At 37.8% G+C, this 24,507-nt stretch overlaps 2 protein-coding genes across 4 annotated transcripts in view; one reads left to right on the plus strand and one right to left on the minus strand.

The window, feature by feature from the left end:
- Positions 1–24,507, minus strand: part of LOC129733320 (protein lev-9) — a 45,423-nt gene that overhangs the window by 4,893 nt on the left and 16,023 nt on the right. Inside the window, exons 2-10 of one of the 3 annotated variants that reach the window (XM_055695105.1) lie at positions 21,978–22,147; positions 21,605–21,887; positions 21,349–21,540; positions 21,114–21,290; positions 15,139–15,321; positions 12,957–15,080; positions 12,521–12,889; positions 12,127–12,462; positions 11,910–12,060 (exon numbers count right to left, since the gene is read on the minus strand). In XM_055695105.1, the coding sequence (XP_055551080.1) occupies positions 11,910–12,060; positions 12,127–12,462; positions 12,521–12,889; positions 12,957–15,080; positions 15,139–15,321; positions 21,114–21,290; positions 21,349–21,540; positions 21,605–21,887; positions 21,978–22,147 (3,985 nt within the window). Of the gene's footprint in view, positions 1–11,909; positions 12,061–12,126; positions 12,463–12,520; positions 12,902–12,956; positions 15,081–15,138; positions 15,322–16,048; positions 16,284–21,113; positions 21,291–21,348; positions 21,541–21,604; positions 21,888–21,977; positions 22,148–24,507 lie in introns of those variants that run through there. The other 2 variants (XM_055695104.1, XM_055695106.1) reach the window with 2 other exon arrangements.
- Positions 1,331–12,121, plus strand: LOC129733321 (uncharacterized). The gene is made up of 4 exons (XM_055695107.1): positions 1,331–1,713; positions 1,786–2,286; positions 11,618–11,747; positions 11,813–12,121. The coding sequence occupies exons 1-4, from the start codon at positions 1,498–1,500 to the stop codon at positions 11,896–11,898; spliced, it is 933 nt and encodes a 310-aa protein (XP_055551082.1). The 5' UTR covers positions 1,331–1,497; the 3' UTR covers positions 11,899–12,121.

Consider the following 24,507-nt stretch of genomic DNA (forward strand, 5'->3'; position numbering starts at 1 on the left):
ATCGGGTCAGCCATCTCTGAGAAAAGTGAGTGAGTTCAAGTAGTCTTCGGAATATGTTCCTATGAAAAGCTGGATTTCACATTTTAAAACATAACAGGCAAAGTAATAGTCCGATTGCAAAAAAAATCAATAGGGTTTAATGGGGCAACTAGACCTTCCATTAGACGCTGATTTTATGAAAATCGGTTCAGCCATCTCTCAGAAACATGAGTGAGATTAAACAGTCTTCGGAACACGTTTCTTTTCATATCTTTTGAACCACAAGTTCAATCTTTATAAAATTTCAAATGTTAAGGGTATTTCTGGTAACCCGTTCATTTGAAACCAATTTTGTTTAAATCGGTTGTGTAGTTTTCGAGATAATGAAGTTTCATGATTTTTACATTTTGGTACATAACCTCCAAACTAAAAATCCGATTACAATTAAATTGAATAGGGTCTTATGGGACAACAAGCCCTTTCATTTGCAATTAACTTCATGAAAATCGGACCAGCCATCTCTGAGAAAAGTGAGTGAGAATAAATATCTGCACATACACACACACACACACACACACACACACACACACACACACACACACACACACACACACACACACACACACACACACACACACATATATATATATATATATATATATATATATATATATATATATATATATATATATATATATATATATATATATATATATATACAGAAAATGCTCGTCGAGCTGAGTCGAGTGATATATGCCATTCGGCCCTTTGGAGCACTTTTATACTTTCGGTTTTGCAAGTGATTGCTATACCTTTCTAGGAGAAAGGCAAAAAGGCAAAAACATTATCGAAGGCCCTTAAAGTACCAATAACAACATTCCATTCTAGCAAGTATCCATGGAAAGCAAAAGAATACTCAACGATCATCAGCCTAGCAGAAGTAGGTTTATAACGTGGCTTTGTTCGGTGATCAATTGGCTAGTGCCGGGAAGTACAGTCAATTTGTTATCCCCATCTAAATATAAACCAGCAGCGGAAGAAAAGGAATGACAGGGGGAACTGCCTAACTGGCAACAGATAGATAACGGCCGTACTTGAAAAAAATCGCAAAAGCATGAAACGCGAGAGGCGGCTGGTGGGGCTGATCAAGAGGAAAATTAGGGCTATCATCGTTAGTACCTTTTATCAACGCGGGAAAATATCGTTTGAATGGATTGTTTGAGAATCTTTTTCACAGAAGATTTAACTTTAACATTGATAAACGCTTCGTGAGAGGGAAAATGCTGTTAGGTGGATGATATCGTTTTTTTGTTCTTTCAGTTAGGGAGGATGGAACTGCACTGTCTAGCATAAACACGACAACTGTTCAGGATATATTTCAAGCAGTAACAATCAGTCCGCGTGAATAGTTTCACCAGACAAGACGTACTCTGTTCTGTGTCTGGAAACAAAACTGACCAATCATTCGTTGTTTATCGTGCCAAGTCGAGTTCAGCACAGCACAGTTGAAACCACAATATGGACGAAGTTGATAAAAAGTTAAGGAATTTTTTAATAAACGCCAAAGCGAGTGGCGTTCAGTTAAATTGTTTGCCCTCGTTCGCCAAGCACCAGGAGATGCTAAAACGAGACTATTTACACTACAGTGGAACACAAAAGTGCAAACTCATTCTAGTGGTCGTTGTTTGCGCTTTTGGGAGGCACTATTTCAGCGAGTTGCTTGCAAATGAAGATGTAAATGAGACGAGAAAATTTTCTTGTGTTCCTTTTAATTATAAATTATTTTAATTTTCCATTACAATGCAGTGCATCTTGGGGATGCCCAACCAGCTACAAAAGGCCCTCCGTCCGCCGGAAAGCTGCAACTTTTGTCAGGACGTACGAAATGTGCCACGTATCGCCAATGTGGATCCAGACGAGTTTGAGCAAAAATACGCTTACTCGGGTGGGCCGGTAATTGTGACCGATGCAACGGCGAACTGGACAGCGACCGAATTCTTCGATTATTGGTTCTTCAAAGACATTTACCAAACATATGGTAAACGGAAGGGCGCTGCCAGATGCCAGTTTTTTCCGTATCAAACGGAATTTCGCAACATTTTTGAAGCTCTGAACTTAAGCGAAGCTCGGGTTAGTTATGCACCGGGACAGAAGCCTTGGTATTTCGGATGGAGCAACTGTGACCCGCAAATACTGAAAATATTGCGACGGCACTACGGTCGACCCTACTTTTTACCGAAGGCGTCCGAAAATAACGCCGTGGATTGGGTGTTCATGGGAGGAACCGGCCTAGGAGCGCATATGCACGTAAGTATGGCAGCTTTTTAGTCTGATGGGAGAGTGAAGTGTGACCTTCGATAATCAACGATTTTATTTCTTATTTAGATATGAATTGCTTATTTAGATATGAATTTGCATTTTCAAGTCGAACCTTATTTTGCATTAGCGATTTTATTTTTAAATAGGATATCATACAGAATATAGGTCAGAATTTTATTGTTTCCCACGGATACACTTTGAACCTATGGACATAAACAAAAATCGCAAATCTAAGTTACCAATATTTTTCCTGAATACATTTAAAATAAAACCTAGCAAAACATCTCCCAAAATAATTAAATATGTCCCCAAAAAAATTTATTCGTGTATTTCTAGTGTTTCATATGTGGAATTTTTAGAATGGTCTTTGTTTGTTCTCGAGTGATGCCCTGAAAACTGTCCAAGGAAATGTTTTAAAATTTATCTTGGTAAATGCTGTTTCGATTTTTTCCTTGTTCTCAAGACTTTTATTTTGTAAATTTTTGACAAAACTCAGTATCTGTAAAAAATTTATTAGAATTTTATTCATTTTAGTCATAATTGCGAACGCAGATGGCCGAATTTCATCTGGATAAAAGAGCAAAACCATGCCAAATGACCATTTTAGATTTAAATAAAATGTTGGACAAGTATTTGACCCAGCAAATTAGGTTTTTTTCCGCGCTTGGTCGAATTTTTCAGGCTCGAGAGTAATTCCCTAAAAGGGCGTATGCATTTTGGCATCGATTTTATTCGAAGCATTGCAGTTCAGAAACGTTTGCTCGTATTGAACGTTTATATGTGAATGAAATATAGAGAACTGATAATGCCTTGTAAAATATATATACATCGTAAAAATACTTTTATGACTACAAAAATTTCGAACAAACAATTTGAAATTGTACATTTTTCTTATTCTTATTCCAAAGAAACTTGGCATTCTATTCTACATTCAAAATTTACTTAAATGTTAAGTTTCAATATTTTTTGGGTCATTAGAGTTTTGTATGCAAGTACGCTTCTTCCAAACGTTCATTCTTCGCCAGCAAAAAGTTTGTCTGAATAATTCAATAGTTATTTGGGCCCTTCACTTATTCAATGCATGAGAATGAATCTTTGGTAATATGGACATAACTATAACTTCTGAATTATTCATCCTTTTTTTTGCTATTGAAGAAAATTTTGTTTTATGCAAGCAAGCCTTGGGTGCTACATTCCGTTTCGGAACTCGACCTTCTGTTTATTATACACAGACTTCGCAGCTAACTGTTAAGTGTACAGGACAATTGCGGGGCTAGCGCTACGATCCTACTGATACTAACAGTCTCTCCCGAGCCGAGACTCGAACCTACGACGACTGGCTTGTTAGGCCAGCATCGTACCTCGAGACCAGCTGGAAGGGTTTTTTTTTATATTATTCATATATTTTAAAGAATGTTTGTTTTTTTTTTGCTGGATAATCACAAATAACTTACAAAAAGGCATATTTTCATAGAAGATTCTAAGTTTCCAAGCTTACTTTTGAAATACCTTAAAAACGGATGCATTGATTTGCCAAGAGCTTCATGATTAGAAATTGCTGTTGCATAATTGGAAAATAATTATTCCCAAAAACGTTGAAACTGAAAGAGTTTTCCTGAAAATTAACTTTCAAGTGAAAATTTTACCAAAAGTTTTAAAATCATTTTAAGTTTAAAGAAACAATAAATATCAACATGAAGGTCACTTTTTTTTGCAATCATATTAAGTATAAAATGTAATGAAAATCCGTTGACGATATTTTGCTCCACAATTAATTTCTTTGCAATTCTATCCAAGTTTTTTTCCAGACGCGAATATCATATTTTTCAACAAATCCTCTTCGCCTTAATTTTGGACGCAAAATTGAAATATTATTTGAGGAAAAAATAAATTAAAAACAATTCACAGTGAACAAAACTAAACAAATGAAATTAAATAAAAACATTAACAAAAAGCTATGACAGTTTTTAAGTCTCCTTGGATTTTTTTTTACAATTTCCGACTGAAAAATTTATACGTCAAAATATCATGTCGATTTGATGAAGTAAAGTATTCCAAAGGTTAATGCACAGTTGATTCAAATTAATACCCCATTTTGATACCAAACTCGAGCCGTCAATTTTCGCATAGAAAGCATTTATAAAAAATTAAGGAGAAATACAAAGAAAAATCCCACGTCAAACGACAAAATGGTTGGACGTGACTGTCTGTAATTCGAATATAACTTTGGTTGTATTTCACTAGAAAAAAAACTTGAAAATTAAAAGTCTGCTATGCTACTAATAATTACACCAGTCGACAAAAACAAAGAAAAAGTTTTCCTACAACTCAAACAAGTTGCTCTAAAAGAATTATAGCTTTCCAACCATTTCTGTGAATTTTGGTGCCCCTAGTAAACAGAGTAATTGCTCGCCGGGTTCGACGCTTTTACGTTTGCTTACGGGGAAACTCATTTAAGATTCTGAAAAAGTAATAATAAAAAAGATTACAGCAAAATACAATTGGAGAATATTCGATTATGATTTAAATAATAATAAACAACCTCTTTAAATTTTGCATTTTTTGTTTTTATTTGTTATGATTTTGTTACGTTCCGTGTTCATTTTTTTCTTAGTTGAATAGTTGAACAAAACCTAAGTGTGTAAAGCGTCATAAACACTCGAGATGATTGCATTAGAAGTTTTTATATTAATAACTGGTCGACAAAAGCGAAAAAAATGGCCCTAAGCTCAAACTGGAAAAAAGAAAGATCATAGCTTTCTAACCTCTTCTGTAAATTTTGGTGCCCATAGCAACAATAGAAGTACGTTAAAAGGCCGCAGTGTAATTTCTCCCGGACGTCGCTTCTAGCAAACGTAAGTAAAGTTTGCTTCGAGAACGAGAAGTCTCTGAAGACTTTACGCACTTCCGACTTGGCTAAGAGCACCAAAACTCTCATCAATGGGTAAAAGTTAAAATCTTACCCCTCTAGTGCCCAAGTTATTTTTCAGACGGACATCGGTAAAAGTACCGTCAACCGGGGTGAGATTGTGCCAAAAAAGGACACATTTTTGTTTCTTAAGAGGTAATGCACACATTTAGGCAATGAGTTTGATCCAAATCACGTCAATGCACACATAAATGTTAGGTTAACGACTGCCGCAAATATGGTCAAGTTACAATAAACTGATTCAACAACTTACGACTGATAATTGCTTTAGTAAAATTGAGTATATCGGCTTTCCAGTCATCTGCTTATCAAAACGAAAATTTATTTTCTATTTCCAAGAATAGAAATAAAAAATAAATTTTCGTTTTGATAAGCAGATGACTGGAAAACCGATATACTCAATTTTACGTTACAATAAACTATAATTTTGCTAAAATCGAATGAACTTTGGCCTAATCTCACCCCTTCTATGGGGTGAGATTGTGCCAAAAACAAAAAATTGAATTAAATACCTGTTTAATGAGCAGTAGTGTATCTACGAATAATTCACATGAATAACATAATAAATCAGTAAGTATAGGGACGACCATAAACAACATGGACTATTAAGGGGCTGTAGGGGGTTGACCAGAAATTACGTTTCATATGAATTATAGAAAAATGTATGACTGGATCAAATCAATATCTTGAGTAACCTGTAACCGTTGGTTACAATTCTTAGTTTTTATTTGACCAGTTATGAGAACGTGGCACATGGACAGTCTCTAAACACATAGTGGCGTCTCCAGGTAGCTTAGAAAGGGAAAACGTTAGGACATAAAGCCTGAGAAGACTTTTCGTTTCAATTATTATGTGTCATTGACCACTGTATATTCCATTGGAGATCTCAAAACTGCTGGAAACGTACCCACAACCCTCCTTCCTTGCTTTAAAAGTCATCAGTTTATATAGAATAGGTGTACGAAATTTTGTTACATTCCATAAGTAATTTCAGTCATTGTAAATTTCCATCTAACAGTTGTTAGCTTACTGTTCTCAAGCATTTAGTCATTATTTCAAATAATACCATGGCTATACAACTTACCCTATGTAAACAATGCAAGCGTTTTGGTGTATACTGATATAATTTTGTCGTGAATGTGAATTCCGCACACTGTACCGTTCATAATAGCTTGGCGCAATCTCACCCCAAAAGGGCTCGAAAAGTGTACAAGTGGCATTTTCAAAATTTTATTCTAAATCCTTTGAAGCGTTTTCTTAATTTTTAAACAACAACTTGATCAGATCGGAACAGCATAAAGCATTGCTGGTCTAAAAATTAAAATTCAAAAAATCAAAAGTTTATTCTTCAAACAAAGTTTAGAATTTCTGTAAATGAGAGGATATATATCTTATATATTTGATGCCCTTTGCTTGTATACTCTCAAGGGCACTAGAGGGTTAATTTTGTCTAGCTCGAGCTCTAGGGCAGAACTTTCGCTGGGAATTCCCCGGTTAGGAGTTAGACTTTTAAGTACCTTTCGTTTCTTCACAAACTTGCCATAGTGAGGCACATAAGCAAACCATTTACCAAAATTTTTGGTATATTTATCCTGTTTTGGTCCACAATTCTACTATCCACTATACTGCCGGTACCCGGATAACTGTCTCATAATGAAAAATAACAAGTTGAGAAAACTGCGATTTAATATTATCCGTAACAAATGAGTCGATTCCCGATGATAACTCAAAAGTGACAAAAATCAATATGGGACAGTTATGCGGGTATCGGCAGTATAGTTTGGTACAAAATTAAACAAATAGATAACTGTTGAATAATCTCATTCAAAATCTCATTAGTATAAAAGCTGTAATATGTAAATTAATTCATATGTGAACTCATTTTATTTTTATTATGGAAAAGTTCAATAGCATTTTTCTACGTAGGACTACGTCTTTACGTAATGTTCTATTTTAAGATTTATCGCATCTTGTGAAACGTTTTATATATGTAACATTTCAATCATGTATAGCGATGTCCAAATCCAAATTTAATCCAAAATCATTATCATTCAACCAACCATGTGCACGCTTACGAGAGATAATGCATATGAAGCACATACAACTATAAAACTTTCTCAAGTTTTGTCATTCCTACGTTTACGGAGCTGGTCACTTTTGACGTAGAACTACGTCTCTCAGGAAGTTCGGCTACATAGGGATAATTCAAGCAAAAATCTCAAAACGGAAAAAAATGAAAAATTTGCTTATTTCAAATGCTAATAAATCGGTTAGTTTTCGATGGATCTGCTTCGTTTTTGCAGCAATCGAACGGAAAATCCTTTATGCATCCTTCCAAACGCGAAAATTGAAACTTGATTATTCGAACTATTGTACTGTTAAAAATTGTCAAATTGTTGTTAAAACGCAAAAATCCATCACTGATTGGTCGCTTAATGCTTCCTTTCCCAAGCACGATAGACAGTATTATAGAACACCGAATCGGGAATGTAGTATTCAGCCTATATAGAAGCCTGCTCCAGCCCACAATTGGTTAAATTAGGCAGTCTACAGCATTCCTAACTTAGCAGCAACAGCAGCAGTGACAGCGAATAGGAGCAGCAGTTGCAGCGGGTATCAGAATCGCTAGTGGCAGAGCCATTAGAGCAACTGTAGCAGCAGCTGCAGTGGGTATCGGCATCGATAGTGGCATGGCCAGCTGGTGCACCGACACTAACTTCAGTAAAGCTGCATTTGTGCGGTAGCGGGCAATATCATTAGTAGATACATCAGCTGGCTTTTCCTCCAGTGAAAAGTTGGCTCATATTGACAACACACTTACTGGCTGTCAAAATATATGAGCCGCCAAATTTTCAGTGTGAAAACAGCTTTCCACTGTGTTACCAGAATATTTATTCACACTTCGTTCACACTCAGTGATAGCGCAAAGATGTGATCAACATCATATCCGATTTTGAACTAAATATTAAACTAAACAACAAATTGTCTTTTTCAGGAAAGATAAAGACTTAATAACCCATTTCCGGTGGGTGATGCCATCACCTGACATCTAAACTTGGATTAGAGCTTAACAATTATACTTGATATTTGGAACGACAGAACTATTTTATACGGTTAGAGAACTGATCGATCTACAATACGCACCCCCGTTTTTGTGTCAGTTGTACATGTAGATACTGAGTGATAGGATTTTGAAGGCGTTTTTGAGACAAAATTTGATTTCGCTCCGCCGGGAATGGATTATTACCTAATAATACTTCCCTTAGTAAATAACAGGTGGTTGTGTGTAAAGCCACGACCGCAAGTTGAGGTAGAACTACATGAGGCTGTTCGTTACATTACTTACATTTCACTTGCTATACTTGTTAAATAACTCAAACTTGCAATACTAATTAAATAACTTAAAGATTCAAAATGGCATCTGAGGTCGATTTATGGTTATTTAAACAATCAAGATATTGGAAATAGCCAAAAATACCCAGAAGTCGGAAATCGACTCCAGATGCCATTTTGAAATTCAAAGTGGCAACTTCAGTATTCGGGATGATTTTTATAGGCCGTAAATCGACCCTAGTTATCACTTTGAATCTTTTTAGGGCTACCACATTATTTTTAGATTGGATAAAACTTATTAACATTGATAGTGATATAAAATATTCTATCGTCTCTCATTCAAAGAGTTATTTAATAATAGAAATTTGCTACGAACTCATCACTTGCGGTCACGCCTGAATGAGACAAAGCAAGTATTGTAATAAACAGCTGTTCCACTCTGGCCTGGATTTAAGGAGGGCAACGAGGAGAAATGCCCCGGGCCCCTCGATTCACGAGGAGCCCCCCTAGACCTAGACCAGACATTGCAACAAAGAGGGGATCTTTTTCTTGCTCGTCACCTTAAACCGGAGCGTGAAGTCGTTACACAATTTGCAATAATCTTACCTCGACATGTTTTAAGGAAAGAAGGGCCCCTTGAAAATATCTTTTCTGCACCCCCCCCCCCCACCCATTACCTGAATGCGGCCTCCACGTCAACTTTACGGTCGTGGCTTTGCTCACATCACTTGTGATTTTTTCTTTAAAGCAATCTGAACGACCAGCTTCGCTTTATTCTGCCAAGTGCATTCTCGTCATTCATCATTCGGATGTTGGTAGAAGTATGCGAAATCAGCCAGCAGCAGCAACCAAGTAAGAGTTGAATTGAATTTGCTCTTTATTCCGGTGGAACCGTTCGGATTGGCTATATAAGCCTTTCGTTAAGTGTATCTTTGTCTTCAACGGACATCTATTCGGGATTGAGCAACCATCTTCTGCTGTCGGCCATGACATGGCAGGAGACAGTTTTCGACTGTAAAATAGACAAAGTAGATGGTGGCTGCTGTGAAAGCAACACGAAATGTGCTTATCAATTACTAACCGAAACGAATTACGGTTTTTGCTTAATGATTAGGGGCAATTGTTCCAATACACACACTGTCCTTCTCATGACATACAAATCTACAATTGCAAAGTATATGAATTTGTTCTTCCGGTCATACACATAGCGGTAAGTATAGACCAAATTGACACGAGATTGTAGAAATATTGTTTCTTTTGTGGTGGTAATAGCTCGAGCACTGGAACACGATGACACCCCGTTAAGCATACAGACGCGAGGCATACGGACGCGAGGCATAGTACCCTAGGCATAATGGACGGCAGGCATATGGACACGAGGCATATGGACGCGAGGCCGAATGGATGCGAGGCCGAATGGACGCGAGGCCGAATGGACGCGAGGCCGAATGGACACGAGGCCGAATGGACGCGAGGCCGAATGGACGCGAGGCCGAATGGATGCGAGGCCGAATGGATACAAGGCTAAGGGGAAGACATGCGAAATATTTTATTATCGTCATCATCATCACAGACCTCTTTCAATAACATGTATTTCGTTTTAAAGTGACATTTGGAAAGCAATACACTCGCGGCCTTCGGCCGACTCGCTGTTCGAGCGAATGCTGTCCTTACTCGCTACCGCTCGTTCGGACTTAACTAAGGGAAGAAAACTCTGTTTGAGTAGACCTAGCAAACCAGTAGATCAGTCGTTTGGGTGCGAGAGGCCGCCGCTTCCGACGGCGGGTCGGCGGCCGGCTCGGACTGCGGAAACCACGGCGGCTTAGTGCCGCCTTGTTTCCTTGCCCTCGAATATGCGTCGTCGCCGCATGATTTCAAGAAAAGTATTATACCCAACTTAAACTCTTTAGGAATATATTTACACCTGAACTACATAATTGGATCTCATGCGATCGTACAACATCGCATTCGGCCTCGCGTTCATTCGGCCTTTCGTCCATTCGGTCTCGCGTCCATTCGGCCTCGCGTCCATTCGGCCTCGCGTCCATTCGGCCTCGCGTCCATTCGGCCTCGCGTCCATTCGGCCTTGTGTCCATTCGGCCTCGCGTCCGTTATGCCTTGTGGCAATATGCCTCGTATCCATTATGCCTCACATCCATTATGCCTCGCGTCTGTATGCCTAGCATACTATGCCTAACATCCATATGCCTAGCGTCCATATGCCTTGTGTCCCGTCCCCCTGGCACACTGTCCTCTACAGGACAAATTGAGTTGAAAATTATAGAGTTGATTTTTTTCTTCCTTTTCTCCTTTTTTATATATTATGCCGTTATAGCCAGGATGCGGAAATGCTCACAACCTTGGAGAAAAGTGCTCTCATATATAGTGGCGATAGCTCGAGTATTGGCCCACTGTCTGTCCCCTACTCTACAGGATAAAACTCATTTTATGACATAACGGGACATCGTTCATGTTCACCATGGAGGAAGTTATGTGCTGAATATGTCATTACTGTAAGACCAAATTGAAATTGACCTTGGCAAGTAACAATTCAGGACGCGGTAAATTTAGTTTTCTACCCGTTTGCTCACTGTGTTGTGTGTTATTGAATGATAGCTCCTCGTTGTCCAACTGCAAAAATGCGGTCGTGTGTCAGATATAACCTTCTACTTTTTTTTTCAATTTATAATCACTTAACACACAACATATCATATCAATAACTAACAAGTTGCAATCGGGAAACGCGATCATCGCTGGAAAAAAGTTGTTTTCGATTCAAAAAGCCATACTACATGCTGCTGTAAACTACACATTTCATTTTAATAAGATGTTCTTCAGAAGAAGAAAATTGATTGGGCTAAATGTGATTTTTGAAAAAAAAAATTACTGCAAGCAGTCCTAGATGTTACGATACTCTGAAAACTTGTTCACATATACTTACCTACTATTGGAATCGGTTTATAGCAATGAGCAATATCTGTTTTTTTTGGTGAACGTTCAACTCTCCGTTAAAGTACCTCCAATAAATTTTATTATTTCTTCATTGTACAAACCCAGGTAGACAACGTTCGACTACCATCTTGGCAAGCCCAACTAAAAGGAGCGAAGGAATGGATTTTGGCACCGCCACCAGAGTGTTATTACAGCTGCAACTTCGTGTCAGTTGTTGTACAAACTGGCGATACTAGTAAGTATATATTGTCAACATCAATCTAATTTTTTTACCAATGCATTTTCGTTCATCTATTGCAGTTGTTCTTGACACCAATAAATGGTACCACAAAACCAATGTACTCTCGGGTGAAATTAGTGTCACAATTGGTGCTGAGTATGATTAGATTACACTAACCTGGAAATAATGGTTGTTGCCGGTGGAAATTCAACAATATCTTCTCTTATCTCGAGATCGTTGTAGAAGCTCACAACATGCGGTTCATTATTGCGGAAAACACAAGACCCATTCGCCGACGGAATCCGATGATAAAGTGGATCATCGTCATCTATTGTGAATTAAAAATAACGTTACCTAATAAAATCAGACTCCTTTTCCAACGCACGCAACCTACCGCAATTCATTGAACGTCCAATCCACTGCCCATCCTCGCAGATAATTTTCCAAGTCGTCTGTTCACCAGTTATGCTCGCTATGCAATCGAATGCGATTTCCGTCCCCGATGGAAAACCTTCCTCGCTATCGTCGATTTGTTCACCGTTTTTGTACACCAGCGAACCGTGGATCTTCCCCGGTGGTCCACAGTCTCTACCATCGTTTTCATCCTCTGCCGATGTTACGTTACTGCCGTCTAGCACTATGACCGAACTACTGTCGTCGTCCCTAGACTTGCGAGATGCAACGTAGCCACAGTTTACCGTTTCCGGTGTAATCGAGCCGAGGGCGCAATCTATTGAATTAAAATGATTATTGATATCAATCTTTTCCAGTTATAGTAATGTACCTACCCATTTGTACTGGAGCGATATTTCCCATTCCGCTTTCACATTGTATCATTACCGAACTACCATGTGCAATGGTAAGTCCAGCACGGTAACCTCCTTGATACATTGTATGCATGATCTGGGGTAGAACGCATGGTGCTGGTAGGCATTCCGGTAACGTACTCGCAGCCCATTCGCCATTCCAGCAGCGTAAATTCGATGGACCCTGCGTATTGTAACCCTGATCGCACTGAAAAGAAATCATCTGCCCATTATCGATCGTTTCCATAGGCGTCAGAGCAGCGGTTGTGGGTTTCACAGCATCCATCGTTACCATGTCAACTGGAGCGGAATAGTACTTCCCGTGTTCAGTCGACGGCACGAAGCAAGGCTCTGAAACGGATTCTACACTAGAGTTACCAACCGAAAAGATTACGAGTAGCCTAAAAATAATACTAACTCATACTGCAGGTCGGTTTGATGGGTTTCCATCTTCTCCGGACACACTTGGATGTTGCGTTCGGACTGACCATATTGGATACGTATCCCTTACTGCAGGTGACTCGAATGATTGTTCCTGGCCCGAACGTTTCGATAGGATCCTTACCGGGCCGGACGATCTCCAGCTGTGCGTAACTTTCACTAGCCAGCGGTTCACAAGGTCCTTTGAACTTTATTTTTTTGGCCGGATCCGTACCATCGGGCCCGGAAGCGTCCGTCTGATTAACAACGCCACCGGCGTTCTTTCTGTTGGCCTTTTGACCCCGTTGGCGAGTGTCTTCCGTCGATAAAACCGAAACTTCCTTGGTGTCCCGTTTTTTGCGAATTATTTGAGAGTGCAACTGTTCCATTAACGCTGCGGTAGATATTGGTTTCTTGTCCGTGCGATTTTGGTGCAACGAATAAGTTGCGTACAGACGATTGTTATCCTCTGATCGTCCTTGTATTTTTGGAACCACCTCTGAAGCGAACTCCCAGCTGGTATGATATCTACCAGTCATTGGGGGTGGAAAGTAGTTCGAATATATGTCATTCTGCGCGAGCTGATTAGAGGTGTTACCCTCCGAAAGGTCATAGAAATCGTACTTGTAGGTCGACTTTTCGTTGATATTCGGCACGACGATCGGAGCCTGTGTTTTCGTTTTCTGGCGGGGTTTGTTGATTTTGGCCTTCGCCGATTTCGCTTCTTTCGTTGTGAATTCATCCTCGAAGTCGTTAGTTCCGATTCGTGCCTTGTGAACCACTCGGTTGCGCGAGACCGATTCTGGGTCCGTTGTGTACCATCTCCCATCCTGTACGTGGATCTTGTGACTCTCCTGCAGTGGTCGCATTTTATTGTAACCCAGCAGGTTCTGCACGTACTTGCGGTACTTGGCCTTAATCCGCTCGTAGTACTTGTTGTAGGCCTTTTCTACGTCGGATAAATCACGACGTTGGCGAATCATTGCCGATTGGAAGGCGTTTCGGAGAAAACTGTTGCGATTCGCTTCGATGCTGCGCTTCGCTCTGAATTTTTGAAAGTCATCAAAATTGAAATGTTTTTTGTGCGGTAACTGTCCTCTGTATGATGGCATGTCTCTTTTGACGATACCATGATTATACTCCTCCGCTGGGTACATTCTGTTATATTTTTCATGCTCTTCCAGTTTACGTTTCAAGTAGCGATAGTGTTGTTTGATATGATTAGATCTACTGAAGCGTAATCTCAAATCTATTGATCTACGACGTCTATTCCATCGCAACCTGGGATGCTGACCAGGGATACATGTGGGTAGTTCGCGAGGACTCCATTTTCCACCGATACACGTGGCACCAGGTGGACCAATATCAATCACGTAACCTTTGTCACACTCGTACATTATCTGCTTGTTGTTAATCACCTTGCGCACGTAGGGTCTGTAATCGTACAGACCCATGTTACCAACAAGCAGAACTTTTCCGTTGGGAATGTAACCCGGAAAGGCGCAGTAAACTTCCTGACACTGTGGAGTTTCTCCGGTCCAGTTGCCGAAAGAACAGATAAGCACGTAATCATTAGGATTTGTCAACTCTTTGCCACCCGGTGCGGTCAAGTTATACCCGTCCTTACACTTGAATCTTGCTCGCATACCATGTTCCGTTTTCGGGGCTAAAACCATACCAAACTTGGGCGGCTTTGGCATCGTCTTGCATCTCGCCGGAGCGCACCTTGGAATGACGCTCCAGGTTCCGTTGTTGCAAGTTGGAGGCGATAGTGACGAAAATGGAAACTCGTAGTGTTCATCACAGATAACTTCCAGAACTGTTCCGTGTTTTACCTTTGAGCTACTGCCGCTGGTGGGAACAATCGTCGTTGCGTTTACGTCCATATCAAACTCAATCGGGATTACCTGTCCCTGCGAAATCGAAGGAACGACACAAGGCGCCAGGCACTGTGGCAACGGATATCGCCACCGTCCGTCTATCTGGCAAACCGAAGACGTGTTGCCAACCAGTAGCATTTCCGGATGACAACGAAATATGATGCTGGCACCCAAACCAGTTCCGCTTTCGATGTTCTCCAGCCAGCCATTATACAGCGTTCCAGGGTGGCCGCAGTTGATTTCTGCAATAGAAATTCACTGTGAATTCTAATAATTATACGCTCTAATCTATTCGGTAACCTTTGCAGGCGGGTAAAGCTCCCGTCCATCGCTTATCAGCACCACAACGTCGTGAGCTCTCGCCTACCAGTGTGTAACCGTAGCGACACTCGTAGCTGACCACCGAATTGTACGAAGTACTCGTGTAAATCGCTTTACCATTTCGAGGATTCTCGGGTGAAGGACATTGCACCGAAGTAACCACTGAAACAGATATCAGTATATATCTCCCATGTACAGTTTTGCCTCCCAGAGGTTCCCTTTTCAGAGTGGATTGTGATAGTGAAGAAAAAGACAAACACAGAACACAGAGAAGAAGATTGCAAAATGCACAACATAGAAACCTTGATTTTTGTTCTAATAGACCAAACTTTCCTCAGCCCGGATATCCTAATTAATCTTAAACTTTATAAAATCCTTTATAGCAAAAAGGCCCTCTGGCCACCCACTTCAAACAAAACCACCACCGCTAATCGCTAATACTCGCCGACGTTATTCATTTTGCATTCTTCTTCTCTTCAGTTACATTCCGACCTTAGGTTTCGTATACATTTTGTTTTTATTTCACATTCGCATCAGTTTCTAGAAGAAACTAAGAAAATAGTCGAAAGTTGACGAGAGCCAATCGAGCAAAGACGAGCCGGAGGAAAACAAAATGAAAATGAAACAGGTATTAGAGATTGCGGCAATGACTTTATTCCACAAGTAAATGTCACATTTGCATACAATTTTCATGTACGTTCTAGACTAAATAGCTAACGATAGAATTTGCAGCAGGCGGGCTTCAGCTTTCTGTAACAATTGTGCTGGAGAAAATAAGTCTTCTGCTTTGCATGGATCCATCGGTCCACGCTCCAAAAATACTTACAGTCAATATCTCTAGAGTACTATCGATTTCTATAGGAATTTCAATTATTCTTGAATAGAGGAATGCTATGTTTTGTTTTGTTCTGATTTGAGAACTAGGCTACAGCTACGCATATTTCTTTTCACGAGAGTGTGTGAAATAGTTTTGGTTCATCCACAAGCGTCACAACAATGCATTTGAAGCCCCTTACATTTAGGTTTGGTTCCCGCCCGGTTGGCTAGCGGAACATTTCGATGATGATATCAATATATATTTCCCAAAACACCAAATTCAGGACTTTACTCAACAATTGGAGCGGCTTAGGATGGAAAGATATCGTTGGGTCGGTTTATTCTCGATGGAACAGGAAAAGGTGAGGTTGAATGATTAGAAACGTTTTGATTTTTCGTCACGTCTTGTTGATTTTTCTATTGGTTCGTTATTATTTGCGAACGCAGAACACTCAAATTTGGAAAGCAAAAGTTTTAAAAATAATTCTCTGGACTCGCTATGATCTATAGAATTGAAACGCGTGATAAAAATCTTCGGCAAAGCGTCAAATTTCTACTCGAAAGTGAACTCTCTTTCCGCGAAAAGAATTCTCTTTTTTTCAATTCCTTAAATTATAAATTATACTCAAGTTAAAATAAACAATGTGCAGTCAGTCTCAAAATATTAAAATTTATTATTCATAAATGACAAGAGTTCAATCAATTTTGTTCCAATTTCATCTTGATTTCCTAATAAATTTATCTCCAAACAAGGGTACATTCGTGGACATCTCCGCTATTGCACAGTGCACAATGGTCCAGAAACCAAATTTAGGGGAAAATTTGGATTTAGAGCTCTATTGCATTATTTATGGAAAACATTCTTCTAAAAAGTCGTTACATTTGATAAAACGCTTATTCAAAAATTATCAAAAATCAGGGTGACCAAAATTTTCAATGCAATCAAGTATCTCACTTTTTTATCTTTGTAGATAGAAGAAAAATTTGCTCTATAATGTTAAAGCTCAATTAATTTCAAGCAATTTTGTAAAAAAAGTTTTTCTCTATTTTTGAAAACAACCGATTTATATTGAAGAAACACATTTCGCGCTCTAACTTTTTTTTTATTTCAAGTTTCACCTCAAAACTGTCTTTAAACGACTTTTACAGCTTTTTAAGAGAAACAATTTGCAATGCTGATATCGTAAATATCTCAATTCTACACAAAGTTATTAATGTTTTTCATAAAAAATATGCGTTTCTTATTTGTTTGTCATTCTTTTTGGGGCAAACATAAAAAAATATCGCTTGGTCTCATTTTGAAGGGCATACTTGATAAATTGAGGAATTCTTAAAAATATGTTAATTTTTGGATTTGAGTAAATTCAATTTAAAAACATGACAAAAATTTCAATAATTTCATACATTATGCATGTAAAAGCACCCAGATTAATTTTTTTGGTATTTTTTCTTATAACTAAAAGTAATTACCTTCAATTTGATCCAGAAAGGATCGAAAATCGATCAACTGGTTCAAAAGTTTTTAATTTTTTTAAATAATATACATCGAATTTAGCCGTTTTTATGGTCACCCTATTTCGGAGCAAGTCCCCCTAACAACCCAATGAAAAAATACGGGTTTGATTATTTTCAACATATACTTATCCCTGCGATTTTGAGCACAATTGGAGCACTTTGCGTGACCAACTTCGAAAAAGGGTGACCAGAAGAAACGATTGTGCTCGTTGTATTTAATTAAAAAACATCATAACTTATGAACTAGTTGATCGATTTTCAATCTTCTTGGATCAAATTAAAGGTAATTATTTCCAGTTATAGGAAAAAAATACCAAAAAATAAATCTGCGTGCTTTGGCGATATATAAAATTATTGAGTTTTTTTTTTCATGTTTGTAAATTGAATTTACTCAAATTAAAATAAATAAAATATTTTTAAAAATTCCTCCATTTATAGAGTCAAGTATGCCCTTCAAAATGAGATCAAGAGGTAATTCTTATGTTTGCCCCAAAAAGAATGACAAACAAATAAAAAACGCATATTTTTTATGAAAAACATTAATAACTTTGTGTAGAATTGAGATATTCACGACATCAACATTGCAAATTGTTTCTCTTAAAAAGCTCTAAAAGTCGTTTAAAGATAGTTTTGAGGTGAAACTTGAAATAAAAAGACGTTAGAGCGCGAAATGTGTTTTTTTTTTTCAATATAAATCGGTTGTTTTCAAAGATAGAGAATTTTTTTTCTACAAAGTTACTTAAAATTAATTGAACTATAACATTGCAGAATAAATTTTTCTTCTAACTACAAAGATAAAAAATTAGATACTTGATTGCATTGAAAATTTTGGTCACCCTAATTTTTGATAATTTTTTAATAAGCGTTTTACCATAGGTAACAACTTTGTAGAAGAAAGTTTTTCTCTAAAATATTAATATAGAGCTCTAGACCTAAATTTCCCCCTTAATTTTGGTTTCTGGACTATTGTGCAGTGGTACGAGAGCTCAAAAGTGAGAACTTTTTCATTTAGTGTCCAAATGCTGGTTTTATTGACATACTATCATCAGAAGTTGTTTAGTATATAAAATGCCTCAGAGAATGACAAGTTTTAGCTCGGAACTTCACCGCGAATGTCGCTGCAATATCTATTTTTTCAGTCTTATACTTTAGATAGATAATATCTTCAGTAAAGTTGTAGATAATATTGTCACAAAAAACTTTGCTGACGACACATTTCTTTGAACTCTTCTTGTTTTGGAGATATCCCGCCTCATATTTGACTAGTCTTTACAATTAGATATTTTTTTAATCTGAAAAGCTGTAGCATTTAGAAGGCTACAATGTGCAGCATATACTGGAATATCATCGGAATACACAACTTTGTAGAAGACACGAGACAGATATCTTCTACACAGACCGAGTTATTGCAAAAAATTAGCTCAAAATCGTATATATTTTTCATTTATTTTTCAAATACTGGTTTTTTAGTATTTTATATTCAGTATATAAAGAGCTTAAACGATTAGCATAAAGTTTAACCCTCTAGTGCCCAAGTTATTTTTTAGACGGACCTCAGTAAATCACAATAAATCTAAAGATTAACATTTCTTAAGTTTTTATTGAAGCTTTTTAGAGGTTCAACTGAAGCGTGTCTAAAGGTGGATCTGGGCACTAGAGGGTTGAATTCGGAACTTCTCCTGTAGTGTCACTGTAATATCTAACTTTTTAGTCTTACACTTTAGAGAGATGTTATCTTCAGTGAAGCTGTAGATAATTTTGTCACAAAAACTTTGCTGAAATCACTTTTTTTCGAAATTTCCTTGTTTTGGAGATATAACCACCATATAACGTTTTGTATTAGACTAGTCCATAGAATTAGATATTTTCAAGTATCTGAAAAACTGTAGCATTTAGGGGGCAACAATGCTCGATATATATTTGTATACAATCTAAACACACAACTTTGTAGAAGACACAAAAAAGATAGCTTTTACACAGACTGTATTGTTGCCAAAAAATGAGCTCAAAATCGTGAACTTATTATATTTATTTTTCAAATAGTGGTTTTATTGTCATACTATCTCTAGGAGATATTTTGTATATAAAAAGCCACAAAGATTGACATCAAGTTTAAATTCGGAATTCTACCTGTAGGGTCACTGTTATATCTAACTTTTTAGTCTTACACCTTAGAGAGATGTTGTCTTCAGCAAAGTTGTAGATAATATTGTCACAAGAAACTTTGTTGAGAACACTTTTCTTCGAACCCTTTTTGTTTTGGAGATATAACGCTTTATTTTAGACTAGTCCTTAGAACTAGATATTCTAAAATATCTGAAAAGCTGCAGCAAAACTTGCTACAAAACTTTGTAAAAGACACAAAAAATAGTTTCTAAACAAATCATATTTTTAAGAAAAATATGACTTTCGAATTGCATATAAGTCGATGAAGATAATAAAAGGGACCAACGTTTCTATCAATTTCGTAGTGTGATTATGATTAATTTGTCCTATGCAGATTTCGTCAGCTAGTTTCTGCTTATTTGTGATAGTGAAGTATGATATTTTCTATAAATTGTGGCAGTAACTCGGTCTGTGTAGAAACTATCTTTTATGTGTCTTCTACAAGGTTTTGATGGTATACAAATAAATGCTGAAATACTGTCTTCTAAATGCTACAGTTTTTTAGATTCTTTTCAATAGAATCTAATTCTAAGGACTAGCCTAATATGGAACGTTATGTCACCAAAGTGTCTCGGGCGTTAGAAGAAAAGTGTCGTTATATCACCAAAGTGTCCTCAAACGTTAGGAGAAAAGTGTCTTCAGCAACGTTTTTTTATGCCAATATCATCTACAATTTGGCCTTAAATACTTTTCTTTAAAGTTTATTTTTCCGATATCTCAAGAAAAACTCGTCAAAAATCAATATTGGAGCTCGCTTTGGTACCCATTTTGAAATCAGACCATAAGTTCAAATTTTCTTATTTCTATGTAACGAATAATTTCTTAGAATTTTTAAGGAAATTTTGATCACGATCCTAGATCAAAACATTTTTTTTAAATTTCAGTGATGGGGATTTGTCAGTCAAATTGTTCCCGTAAAGAAGCAACAACATTTAACCTCGTGAAAAATATGATAACAAATTTTTGTTTGTTATTTGTTTTACAATATTTTAAATTTGAAATCTCTGAAGTTTTTAGGAAAATCATTGAAAACAGGTCTCATTACAAATGTTTCACCAAGGTAAAGCTCTTACTTAGTCTAATATTTGAGTTTTGTGAGGGTATTACAAGAAGCTATTGACCAAATATTCCTTTCGCCGTTTCATTGGTTCCTAAAACTTCAGTTAAGGACTTCAAATGTCTTGAAGTGTGTAGACCAAATTCAAATGCAAATTATATTCAATACTAACATATTAGTTATCAAGCGTGAACGAAAGAAAGTATAGGTATACACTAACGATTATAATACATTGTAGCCTCACTCATGTATAGTTCTTATAATACTCTACAATATTTTTCATATCAAGCTCCAGGACTACGTAGACCACGCGTATAAAATATATCCCTCTAGACTGCTTCTAATCATTCAACCTCCGTACAACTAGCACATCAGGGTTTTTTACGAAAATAATACTCACAAACACAGGTGGGAAGCTCCTTGGGTGTCCAGGAGCCATCAGCCTGGCAGTATCGTTCAGTTTTACCGACCAGTTCATATCCCTCGCCACAGTGATAGGTCACTTTTCCGCCAAACGTGTAACTCTCCCCGGAATGCCAGCCATGCGCTGGATCGGTCGGTTGACCACACGATCGAGCTAAAATCATTTTCATGTATTTTTTTTTTTTTTTAACTTAAAACTAGTCAAAGCGTACGTTCACAAGAAATATCAGGCCCGTACCAGCTAGCTTGCCCATCAACCGCAAGGCATTTAGCCCTCGGAAAGCCGGCAGTGGCGTAACCATTATGGCAATGGTACTGCACGGTTGAGTCCAAGTCGAATGTCGCTTGTTCCGGAAGTGCCGAGTGTCGAGCGTGTTCAATAAGCGGTGGCTGCAGACAGTAGACTGAGGAGATCAAACAAAAAACTCGTACACTAAAAATAAACACACAACCGAAATAAATACTCACTGTTCTGTTTACAGATCGGTTCACTTCCAGCCCAAGTCCCGTCCGCTTGGCATAGACGACTTTGTAATCCTACCACGTGGTACCCGTGCGGGCAGGTATAGACGGCCCGTGACCCGAAATGATTGCCAGACACCGTGACGGCACCCGTCGGTGGCTGTTCTAGCGAGGGACATTCGCGATCCGGCTTGATGCAAGACATACCACAGGCACCATCGCAGAGACATTTTTTCTTCTTGCTCTTGCAGTCTTCATCCGACGAGCATTTTCGTAAACATTTTTGTCCCTAAAGTAAAAATAGTTAAATTGGAGTACGCATCTTCGTACGTTCGCGCAGTGATGGTGACTCAGCAAATGCAGCCGATAAAACCCTTACCAACAGCGTTGCCTGTTCCTCGTCCCGGGGACACTCGGTCGAGGGCGAATTCCGCGGATTCTTGTAGACTCGCCCGTCGTCATCCGCTTCGGACGATTCTTCGTCTTCGTCCCATTCAGAGTCATTTTCGTCGTCAGTTTCGGTTGCCGCCGAAGTCGGAATGCAATAGGCTAAATTGGTGAGTGAAAAGGAAATGAAACAACAAAAGAAGAAAATTGTTAATCAGCAGATCATTAAAATGTGAGTAGTACGATCAGTGTCAGCCAATCAACGGCGAGTGGGGCGTGTCTTTTGACGGGAGCGACGGTCTAAATTAGCCGCCGTCATCGTGAAGTCTCGTTTGTTTTATTTATAACCGCAGACAGAATTTATGGCGAATGTCATCGTCCCAAGTAAATAGCCAAAACACACGGAGGAACAAACCATTTTTGATTTGAATGAAACTTTGCACATGTATTTGGCTTAGCAAACTGAGCATTTTTCACAGATGAAGAGATTTTTTACTCCCATAAGTTACATTCTAAAAGGGCGTATGTCTTTTGGCATAGGTTTTATTCTAAGCATTGTAGTCCAGAAACCGTTGGTTTTATAGAAAAACTGTCTCAGAATGAGTTGTAGGGAATTAAAAATGCATCACTAAAAAATTATACACTGTACAAAAAAAATTTTTTGACCGTAAAAAATTAAAAATAAACTTTAAATTTCAATTTAAAAAAAAAGAGGTGTTTTTTTAGTTTTTTTTTTAAATAAACTTGACGTTAAAACGCAACTTTAAAAAAAAAGTCCAGGATGGAGAAATGAAAAATATTTTTTTTATGGTGGATTGATTTTTTTATAAAAATTCAAAACCAAACATTTTTCAAAAAAAAATTATTCTGATGATTTCAAAAGATGCAGAGAATCATTTTAAATCAAAAAGCTCTTAGTAGTTAACATTCTAAAGGCATTGGTTTTCGAGTTATTTCTAATTAAAGCTCGAAAAATTATTAAAATTTAGGAAAATACACGTTTTTCTTAATTTGTCCGTGGTTCTCCAGCAAAAACCATACGTTCATTGGAATGCTTGATCAAAAATATACACTTCATTCTTTGACAACAAGACGATTGGGCGAACGGCTCTCAAGAAAAGAGCTCTGAGAAATCACACACTATAACAACTTCACCATCTTTCAAATTATTTTTTGCTTCTCTCATGTAAGTCGACTGTTGAGTTTTTATGTGATCGTGGGTTATAAACTTTTCCAACTTTTCACAAAAACAAGATACAAATTCATCAATTGATTTCACAAGTGTCTCTATATTACATCAGATGTTGCAATCAACTGTTCGAAAGGTATTTCTCTCACACAACGTTCCTCAAGTTCTTTAAAAAAAACTGTTTTCAAAATCTAAACGGCTTGGGCAATGTTCACATTTGCGGAGATAACAATATTTGGATCGTGTAGTTGAGCTACATAATAGTTGTTCAAAGTAAAATTTAGAATCATTTTGGAATGAATATTTCTTTAGACTGTGTATCATCAATTCAGTATTCTCGTAATCAGTACAAACACAAATAAGATCCTGAGCTTCCAAGTAATTTACAAAGAAGTCAACTTAATATCAGTTTTGCTGATATCTGTAAAATAAACGTAAGCCTCACGAATTGAATTCATTGAGAGTCGCTTTTGCACATGCTGTCGCTTACCATCTTTTCTCACTGAAACGTAGTCCCTTTGCCCTGGCATGGCTCTACTGACCTGGTCACCTGGACCTGGTAAAACTGCAATACCTCGTTTTTTACTTCCAGGGGCAATCCATGTCCAAGCCTCACGACAGGAATAGCCAATATTCCACTAACCTCTGATATGCGCCCAGCCTGTTTCACAATGTATTCCGTTGTTTCAAACTTTTCTGTTACCGTTTGTTGGTTCCAAGATTTCGGTAGAACCGAAAGTATTCTTACTTTATCTTCCCTCGAGCATTCGGACGCAGTAAATTTTTCTTTTAACTGCAAAATCATCTCGTCGAAGTCTCTCGCTTTACGTTTCAATAAATCCAGGTCATCTTCAGCATCAAAATCGAAAATGTTTTTTCTTATACCATCAATAATGTTCAGATACTTTTTTACGATATTTTTCCTGATTGAGCTTTGCCAGTGATATCGGTGAAACGTTAATTCCAGCTAGGCCTTTGTTGAATAACTCAATTTTCTGTGTTCTGGAGTATTCTTTTTGAATTCTCTCTTGAGAATATGATGATACGATTGATGGTATCTCCGCCACTTCGTTTAATTTACGTAAACTTGATGAGCACCGATGATCAGGAAAGGGTTTACAGCACTTGGGTTTGGTGTATTCCATTTTCACTTTATTTATCTTCACAAAATGCAAACTGTTACTAATACTTCTAAAGAAGTGCAATCGTATTTATATACGAAAACAGATATTATAGGATATTAGTAGCGTACTTTACAAGTAGGTGGTATTGCACGACAAACACATTTTTTTATAAAACATTCGGCAAAGTGGAACGTGTAGGTAGGCTAAGG

The sequence above is a fragment of the Wyeomyia smithii genome, chromosome 3 (genome assembly GCF_029784165.1).
Source record: "Wyeomyia smithii strain HCP4-BCI-WySm-NY-G18 chromosome 3, ASM2978416v1, whole genome shotgun sequence".
NCBI classification, from domain to species: domain Eukaryota; kingdom Metazoa; phylum Arthropoda; class Insecta; order Diptera; family Culicidae; genus Wyeomyia; species Wyeomyia smithii.